The sequence below is a fragment of the Branchiostoma floridae genome, chromosome 15 (assembly GCF_000003815.2).
Source record: "Branchiostoma floridae strain S238N-H82 chromosome 15, Bfl_VNyyK, whole genome shotgun sequence".
NCBI classification, from domain to species: domain Eukaryota; kingdom Metazoa; phylum Chordata; class Leptocardii; order Amphioxiformes; family Branchiostomatidae; genus Branchiostoma; species Branchiostoma floridae.
In genome coordinates this window covers 19,016,625-19,026,744 of record NC_049993.1, presented here as the reverse complement: position 1 = coordinate 19,026,744, position 10,120 = coordinate 19,016,625, and the positions used below count along the sequence as shown (strand labels likewise).

Below are 10,120 nucleotides of genomic sequence, written 5' to 3'. Positions count from 1 at the left end.
ATTTCAAAGAGAAAAGAGGAAACGATCTCGTTCCCAAAACAGTGTCTGACGTCACCGGCATGACCCGGAAGTAGAACGTGTAGAAAAACTTGGCGCGAGTCGACAGAACCCGAAGCGAAAGTCTTCCTCTTTCTTTGCGCTACTTGACTGAAAACTTCACCAACCAGTGACCGCCAAGTAAAGACAAGTGAAAGTATGAGTTCAACGACGAGTACAGAAGAAGAAGACGTTCTTCCCGACAGCACGGTCAGTGAAAGTGGACGGAGTGAGAGTGAGGACATCGTCTCCACACAGGAAGAGGAAAGGGAGGAAAAGGAGGATGCGGAGGAGAAGAAAGACCCCCCGCGAGACGAGGTATATGAGTGTTCTAAACTCCAAGCAGATGTAAGTGGGTTTGTCACAGAAACAGGCAACTATGACAAATACTTAAAGTTTAACTGGTAATATTAGCCCCCCCCCCAACATCTGCTTGTAGATAAGTTGTGTACATGTCCAACTCACATTGTACTTGTGTGGTTGACGGCTTCAATTCACTTTACACTAAATTGCGTGTAGAATGCACCAGTCGCTCACAGTGTTAAAAACTCAAGCACTCAAATGCAAACTCCCTCACAAACGCAATCACTCTCACTCTCTCACTCAATCACTCACTTATTCATTCACTCACTTTCTTCTGTTCCCTGCAGAACCCCCCCCCCCATGCTGAGAGTGAGGAAATGAACTCCCTGCCCAGCACAGTGCTCGCTCGCTCGCTCACTCACGCACGCACGCACGCTCGTTCGCTCGCTTGCTCACTCACTCACGCTTGTTCGGTCGCTCGCTCACTCACTCACTCACACCTACTCACTCACACCTACTCACTCACTCACACCTACTCACTCACTCACTCACACCTGCTCACTCACTCATTCACTCACTCACTCACCCACTCCTGTTCCCCACAGGCCCCCCATGCGGAGAGTGAGGAGATCGCTCGCTGGCCAGCACAGTGTCAAGTTCACAGGACTCAATCACTTACTCACCAATTCATACACTCACACAATCACTCACTCGTTCATTCATTCGCTCATTCATTCACTCCTTCCCCACAGGCGCCCCATGCTGAGAGTGAGGAGATGAACTCGCTGGCCAGCACAGTGTCAAGTTCGCAGGACTCTCAGGACAGCAGCGACGGAACCATCCACGCACTGCTGCCCAAGGTCAACTGCCCAGAGAAAATCGTAAGTCTACCTGTCTTTTATCCATTTACAGATTTAGAGTCTGTTTCTTTCATTCTTTTGCCCATCAATTCATTCCTTCCTTCTGTCCATCCTTCCATCTTTTGGTCCATGCTTCCAAACATCCATCCTTCCTTGTGTTCATCCATCCATCCTTCCTTGTGTTCATCCATCCATCCATCCATCCATCCATGCATCCATCCATCCTTCCATCTATCCATTCATCCATCCATCCATCCATCCATCCATCCATCCATCCATCCATCCATCCATCCTTTCATCCTTTCGTCCACCCATCCATCCATCTATCCAAGTCCGTACAGTACGCATTCTGCCCTTTGTTCATTTACTCATTCACGCAGCATTATTCTCAACCCATCTCTCGCTTGTTGATAATAAATTGTGTTATAATGGAGAATACATGTATGTGAAACCCATGCAACAAAAAATGTTCCTTAAATCTTTTCTTCTATCCCGACAGGTGGTGTGCCTGGACATGGGTAAAGAGATGACATCCCGACACGTCAGCTCCAGAGACGGGTCCCAGTTCTCCCCGCTGTCCCTGGCCAAGCGGGTCATCGAGATTTTTGTCAAGACGAAAAGCAGGATGGACAGAAGACACCAGTTTGCGCTGATGGTTCTACACGACACTCCAACACTGGTAAGCATAGACTCTGTATATTTATCTGAACACCAACTTTACAGCTGGTGGCAGCTGATTGAAGGATGCCCTGTTGCCTCACAATTTAGCCCCTGGTTCCAATTACATGTAGTTTGTAACAGGAACACCCTTGTTCAATTCCAGATAGGGCATCTCGGTTGGGGCTGCACCCACCATTCAGTATTGAATTAATGTAAATTTAAGGACCCATATTTGAGGAGGTGCTTCAAGCATGTTAAACTTAAAGGGCTACAGAAACAGCAAGGAAACTTCTGTCCCATGTGCCACTAGTCACCACAATGTTTAATGAACTTATACTTTCTTGTATATATGCTGTATACTCAGTATAGGTTTTGTATCTTATATATTTATGTGATTGTTCTGTAGTTTCCTTTTCTGCCATATTGATGTGTGTCATGTACATCTGTAGGCCACAGGGAGAATACCTGACAGGATTGTCAACCCAATTGTGGATCCAAATAAAGTCAAAGTCAAAATTTTGTACTATGTAGCTTTATATACATCTAATGCTACACAATCATGTAGTTCTCTAACGCTTCTCTAATGCTATTGTTGATGTTGTGTTTTGAAGGTCACGCCCTTCACCCATGACCCTGACGTGTTCTGTGAGGACCTGAGAGCGCAGGAAGAGACCATGGAATGTCAGATGACCTTCAGTATCCTTCAACTTTCTACCTGTTTTTTTTTAATGTAATTTGAACCACGCTGGTTTCTTTCTTTTTTAAAGATAGTCCAGATCCCTCATAAGATTTTATGAATAAGAATAAGGATACAATAGCCAGAAATGATAACAATAAAAAAAAATAATGTAACATGTTATGATGTAGTAGTTAGCTACAACTCTAAGCTCAGACATGAGGAAACAAACAAACAGTGATAGCATAATCAGTTTGGCAATCTTGACTGCATTTAACTAAACTATTAGGATAAGAAGTAACAAGATCATTCTTGTCAGAGGTAATCTGTCAGTGGATATAACAATGACATACAAGTAGAAATTTCTTTGTTCTTGTCAATTTTCACCTTAACCATTTCTCATATGTTGCACAACTACTTCAAGAAATGTGAGTACAATGTACTTTAAAATTTGTTATCCAGCTGGTATGACGCAATTGTAGACAGTTCTTAATGGCAATACATTTATGCTGCATGCTGAATAAACTTTTCCATGTTTTTTATTTGTAAAATGTAAAGATTCCTTGATTAGCCCTTGGAAACACAATTTGAATGCTTTCCAAATACTGGTGCATAACTGTTAAATCAGCAACAATGAGTGAAATTGACTTGACGCTTATAATGATAAAAAAATGTGGAAGTGCCTTTGAAGTAAAAATCTCTAGCATTACATTTCAACCAAGAGTCAAATCTAGGTACAAATATCCTAAATGTAGTTTTCTGGTTTTGAATGTTAATTCAGAGTCCAGCTGGTACCTCTGCCTGAGATTGAGGAGGTAGAAATAATCCCCCCTCCTTATGTGGTGAGAGTTTTACTGCTGTACGGAAGATCCCACTGTGTACCTTCAGCACCAGAGGATAGCCAACAGGTAATTATAAGACATAGTTTTGCCATTGTATGGACAGCCAACAGTTGAGTTGCTGCATTAAAGATCCCATTGAAAATGAGCCTTATGTATCATACTTTCAAGCACTTGGGACCTGGCACTCCTTTAACCATGGCAAGACAACATTAAGCCTGTACTCAAATAATTGGCATGGGTTAATTGACTCATTTACATCAACCTTGTCTTGACTTTCCCATACTTTTGTTTCCTATTGGACTATCTAAAATTTGTCTTCACCTCCTTTGCTTATATTTTTTTTTAAAATTCATAGTTGGGGTATAAAACCTGCTCTTCAATAGGTCTCCTTCATGGCAAAATATAGTAAATGCTACCTGATAATGAAGTGTCTGATGTTCGTTTTGAAAATCATATCCAGTTGCATAAGTATCTGCTATTTGGCATATCTTATTACCTGCAGACATGAAACCTTCATCAATGTAATTTATAGTAAACTGATGTTTTTCCCCCAATGTCCAGATGCTGAGTGAGCTTCTCCTGTCTCCCCACCTGTTCCTGGATGCGCTGTACGTCCATGAGCCCCCAGCAGAGGACAACAAGAGCATCGTCAGTTTGTTACACTCTTCTTTTGTGTGGTTGTAACATGGATTTGTATGTATGTTTTTCTAGGAAAAGTGCCATGGTTTCAATGTATGTTTTTATGAAAATGTGCAACTCTCACGATCCCACATGGTACTCTCAGATGGCCAGATTTTAAAAAAAGGTCAATGTCAGGAGATCTACTATTACAACAACAGAAATCCCAGTGCTTCCAAATATAATTTCATCAGGTTCGTAGAGCATAGGACATAAGAGTTTTCTTTTACACAACCAGTTTTTCTCACCTGCTGACGTTTCGATGTCTGTCAAATGTCTGTCAGACGAAACGTCAGCAGGTGAGAAAACTGGTTGTGTAAAGGAAAACTCTTATGTCCTAGAAATCCCAGTGGTTTGCACACTTGAGACATCCAAGTGTTCAAGACATTCTTGAGAATGCCTGGGTAGCACTGTTTCCTCAATGTGGTAATGTTAAGAGAATTATGAGAATTGTTGTTTGCCAAGGAATGGGATAGGGTGGTGATGGAACATTTTTCATTGGAATGTGTTGTGCTGTCTTGTTGAATACCAGGCTTTGCAAGCCCTGTAACGCTATAAATGTAAAGTGTGTTGTGCTACATGTATATTTGTCTTGTTGATTGTGCTTCTCACACGTTTTACTTCACTTTCCAGGAAATCTTCAATGCGATCTGCGACCTGGACCGAAAATGCCTGTCCTATGTGTATGAGGTGGCCACGAACGTCACCATGTTCCACAACCACATGGCCAAACTGTTGGCACATCCGTTACAGAGACCTACACAATCTGACACATATTATAAGTTACAGAGCAGCGAGGATGTTTCTTAGGATGACTTTACAGGTAGTGAAGGACTCTCAAGCAAGTGTATCATACGGAAGAATACTTCATTGTGCTCTTTTGCCATTTTTATTCAACAGATTTAACTGCACAAAGTTTCTGCCACATGGCCAAACTGTTGGCACATCCTCTACAGAGACCCACACAGTCTGACACATAAGTTACAGAGCATGGAGGATGTTTCTTAGGATGATTTTACAGGTAGTTAAGGACTATATTAAGGACTCTCAAGCAAGTGTATCATAAGGAAGAAGGCATCATGGGGTTCAATGTGCTTTTGTTCTGTTTTCATTTAACAGATTTAACTGTACAAAGTTTCTACTCTGGCCAAACTGTTAGCACGCCATCTACAGAGATGACACAGTCTGGTACATACGACAAGCTACAGGGCACCGAGGATGTTGATCTTTGAGATAGGTAATCTTTAGGATCTTTAAGGTGCTTCTTAAAAATGCAGCAGGTATGACCAAGAAAAACTTTCAAACTTAGTGTATCATTAGGAAGTATATCATAAGGATATGTACATCATGGGCCCAATTATGTCTTTTACTTTATTTATATTCATAAACATGTATGGTAGGCAAGTTTTGCCTTGCGTTGCTGCATGCCTGCAATGCAATATCAGCTACGAAGATACAGATACAGTATAAGTTAGATTCAATGGTAGAAAGTTGCTTACATCAACCTCATATGGCCAGACTGTTGGGCCATCCTCTAAAGAGACATACACAGTCTGATGCCTACTATAAGTTACAGTGGAGTATGGATATGTCATGATAATTAAGATGATATGACAGGTGCTTCCTAAAAATGGGGCAGGTGTGGCCAAAAATTACTTTCATAGCATGTATCAGGAAGTGTGTTGCAAGGCACATTATAGGCTTCAGTGTGTCTTTTTATATCTCCATCTCCATACATTTGTACATTCGGGCAACCAATCAGCAATAAGGAGAGGCACAACACAGAGTTTAAGTTTGAGATAGCCAATCAGCACTAAGGAAAGGTATCGCACTGAGTTTAAGTTTGAGATAGCCAATCAGCACTAAGGAAAGGTATCGCACTGAGTTTAAGTTTGAGATAGCCAATCAGCACTAAGGAAAGGTATCGCACTGAGTTTAAGTTTGAGATAGCCAATCAGCACTAAGGAAAGGTATCGCACTGAGTTTAAGTTTGAGATAGCCAATCAGCACTAAGATGAGGCACGGTACCAAGAGTCAAGTTTTGCTATACCTGTGCTGGTGAATAAGGTAGATTTACCTGTACAAAGTTGCCACCATGTGTCACAGTGGCCAGGTAGTGGGTCAAGGACACACATGGTCTAACTGTTGGCCCACCCCTAAAGAGAACCCCACAGAGCAATTGGATTGTCTCTAAGGTAGCCAATGTTGGGGTGTCCATTGAAAACAATCTACACTAATGCCAAACTGCCTGAATCATACCTCTAAAAAAATTAATGATACAATATAAACTTGAGGATTAAAAAACAAACAAGTATAGACATATCGTAGTACTACAAATTCCCGAAATTGGAAACATAAGGACAGAACCATCTACGATAATTCCTACCGTAAAACATTTGGTTGCGTATGAAGGCTGTACTAACACTTGTTAAGAAAAGACACAAATACCCTTGTGCTATCCACCTTTCCCTCAGTCTTACATATTTTCAGGAGAATTTGTACCATTGACGGAGCATATCTTATTATTCCTGTCATGCTAAGTATGAGTAAGTACACATTCACATAAAACACTAAAGATACCACCCAGGAAATCGCGGAAATCCAGAGGTAAAATCGTGCAATGTAACTCAGAACTGTCAAGTTCAAACTCAGTGAAAATAGCTTTGCAAAGCGATGCAGTAAATGACACCATCACCAAGCTAGGTTACGGAGAATGGAATGAAGTAGAAAACACCAATAATGTTAAACAGTGACAAAATGATGGTACCCTTTACACGTACATGTAGTCTACGATCACATGTACCTGTACACTTCTATACAATCTCCGTGAAAACGTGAAACCAGTAGGTATTTACCATCCGGAGTCAGTGCGAGTCCACTGACATAATTTCCGTCAGCTTTTGTTACACTCTGTAAATAAGACCAGTCTGGCCCGAAAACGCGAACATGGCCGTCATGTTCACCTACAATAATATTGCCTGCCGCGTCTAATGCTACACCTTCCGGGGAGCTTTGAAATTGTCTGTCAAAGTGACCTTGCCTGCCCATACCGAACTCTTTGTTTTCCTCAAGACCAAACACAAAAATGTTTTGTTCACTCCTATCTGTCACATACATTGCATCATGTGTCGCGTCCACCGCCATGAACTGTGGGAACTGTAACTGCCCCTTGCCGATCTCCCGGATGAGGCTTCCGTCAGGCTGCAGGAGGAGACAGGACTGCTGTTTGCTGTCCGCCACCACCATGCGGCCGTCCCGCAGAACTGCAACTCCGCGTGGTTGCTTCATGCAGTCTGGCTTGAATGTATTGAACAGTTCACCTTTCTTTGAGTAACATCTTACTCCGCAATTTGAGCCGTAAGACGTAACAAAAATCCTCCCCTTTGAGTCCACATCAACACCATATGGCCTGCCACCGTCAACCGGGAACCAGCACAAAGACCCTCCTGTTTCTGCATCAAATATCTGAACCCGCTTGTTCCCCTGGTCCACCACTACAATGTTGCCGTCCTTGTCAACCGCGACACCTACCGGTCCGTCCAGTTCCCCCACCCCGCTACCCTTCCGTCCTATAGTCAGTACGGGTTTCTCTCTTCCTTGCACTTTGACAGTGAAAGGACTCCTTGCCACTCGTTGTGAGTTGACCTTGACCTCTAACCTATGGTTGCCAGTGATCTTGGGTGTATACGATATTTCCCACTCGCCCATGCTCTTCATCTGTAGTTTTGTTTGGACGTTCCTTCCAAAAGTGTCTTTCATGTTAGCTGTGACGTCTACGGCTTTACTGTTTGTTATGTACGGACGCCCGTCTTTGTTTATTGTCGTCAGCATAGCGACGCACTCAAACCCCTTAACTGCTGGCTTTACGACAAGTTTGCACTTAGAAATGTCGACGTTTATCTTCACACCACCGAAATCTTTAGATTTTTCCTGAAAGCCCGCGACAGTCGTGTTCTCTACGAACTGAAACTCGCTCCAGTCGGACTCCAGCTCCAGTTGTTTTGCCAGCAGAGTTTCTACCCTTGTTTGGACTTGGTTTCCCACCTCCAGAATGTGCACGTCACTTCCGTGTTCTACAGCTTGTTGACAGAACGTCTGTGCGCTCGTCAGTCCGGCAAACTCAAACTCTATCTCTTCCTTCTTTGTCTGTAGAGCCTTGCCATCGGCTCGGCATTGTTCTTCAATGTGGCTCAAAATCTCCTTTTCACGCTTTTGAAGGATGTCAACAAGTTGGCGGAAATATACCTTTGCTTGGTCTGTGGCTGCTTCTTTCGAGGGGATCAAGTTTGACATCGTCTTCTCTACTTCATTAATAGAATCCTGGATTTCCTTAATACGTGGGTCTATCTGCTTTAGAAATTGTCGTAGTTTTTCAGTCCTTTTCTGGGCGACGGTGGTGATTTCTACCGGATTGTGATCTTTGCCCGGCCGATGATCGACCACGGTACATGCCGTACAAACTAAAACGTTACAGCTCTCACAGTAGAACACCAGTTCCTGGTTCTTGTGTTTATGGCAGTGCCGCTTGCGTTCCAATCCTTCCATACCCCCCATTGTATTGATAGCCTCTTGTGTAACCATTTGATGATGTTTTGTAGCTGGAACCTTGCGGTGCACGGCAATACAAGACTGGCACAGTAGCATGCCACAATCCGCACACCAAGACTTTTGCCCCTCCACATTCCCCTCGCACACCTGGCATGACACACCTGGCTCCGAACCTTTCTTGGCCGCCGCGAAGTCCAGCAGGTTGTTGACGTAGAAGTTGGTCCTGAGACCGTCCACACCTTGGTCAGGTAGACTGACCTGTGTGCGGCAGGTTGGACACTCCAGCGGCTGTTGTTTAGTGGCCCATTCTTGCAGACACTCCATGCAAAATGTGTGCAGACATGGCAGGACTCTGGGGTCCCGGAAGTGCAGCATGCAGACCGGGCACGTCAGGAACTGCTCGTCAAAGTCAGATTCTGGAATCTTGCTCGCCATCGTACTAAATACGTCACCAAAAATACTTTTGTGGCAATACAATGTGTCCCTTTCCTTGTTAAGTCAAGTAGAAACTGTTGCACTGCCCAGCGTAAGGTTACAGTGTTTTGTATGTAAACGTACTCTGTGTTTACCTTTGGGTGACGTAATCTCTATCACACAATGTGACCGCGTCCTTTCAACTTCACCTCACATGTTCATCACCTGTCGTACACGTGAGGAACAGCAGGGGACTACGTAATGAAATCGTGCCTTTTCACCATTCCACCTGATAGTATATGACTCGTTATGAAGACGAATATTAGATTGTCAGGTTATATCATTGATTTTGCCTGTGTATGTATGCGTATTTATATACATGTATGGACATTTGTGGTCAGCACGACTTAACAATTGTGACGTTGTGACGGGGCTAAGCGTAGGCTATGAGCCTCCTTGCGGCTTTTTTTTTGGTGCTGCAGCAGAACTTAGTCTTTGTGTTTTGATGGCATGTGGTGTCGGTTTTGGCCCTCTCGCAGGTCGTTTTCTATGTATACTTCTGTCTATAGAGGCACTAAAAGCAACGAGTAAGATATATTTGAAAGGTAGAGGGATTTACCTGTGGTCAACGTGTAATACTTATCATTGATTTAAATCTAGTTTTGGTCTACTTTTTTTCAGCTTTTACATGTATGTGCCAGTATTCATGTGTCACTGAGAATAGTTGATAATCTCCAAACAGATTTACTGGTAGCAAAAGACAGTGCCAAGAGCCAGCTAAGCAGCATCCAACTGACCACTACTAACCAAGCAGAGCTTCGACTGTTTTACGATACGTGTTTTTGTCGCTTTTCTTGCTCTTTCTATTTTGTACATCTTCTTCATATATGCCAGTGGATATGAAGAAAACGAGCCTATGCTTGGGAAGTAGGTGGCCACTGAAATATGACGGTGCAATCGCCTAGTGGGTAGAGTGTTCGCCTTTCATTCGGTTGGTCGTGAGTTCGATCCCCGGCCGAGTCGTACCAAAGACTTTATAAATGGTACATGCTGCTTTCTATGCTTAGCATTCAACATTCGGTAAAGAGTATGGAAGTTGAACA

The 10,120-nt window shown here is 43.2% G+C and overlaps 2 protein-coding genes across 2 annotated transcripts; one reads left to right on the top strand and one right to left on the bottom strand.

Moving 5' to 3' along the window:
• Positions 1-53: 53 nt before the first annotated feature.
• LOC118431285 (BRISC and BRCA1-A complex member 1-like) lies at positions 54-5,744 on the top strand. Its single transcript, XM_035842401.1, has 8 exons — positions 54-354; positions 1,092-1,220; positions 1,699-1,878; positions 2,471-2,555; positions 2,939-2,963; positions 3,317-3,443; positions 3,939-4,025; positions 4,689-5,744. Exons 1-8 carry the CDS (start codon positions 196-198, stop codon positions 4,863-4,865), a joined length of 969 nt encoding a protein of 322 aa, XP_035698294.1. The 5' UTR covers positions 54-195; the 3' UTR covers positions 4,866-5,744.
• LOC118431270 (tripartite motif-containing protein 2-like) lies at positions 5,413-9,120 on the bottom strand. Its single transcript, XM_035842384.1, has one exon. It carries the CDS (start codon positions 9,036-9,038, stop codon positions 6,849-6,851), a length of 2,190 nt encoding a protein of 729 aa, XP_035698277.1. The 5' UTR covers positions 9,039-9,120; the 3' UTR covers positions 5,413-6,848.
• Positions 9,121-10,120: the final 1,000 nt, after the last annotated feature.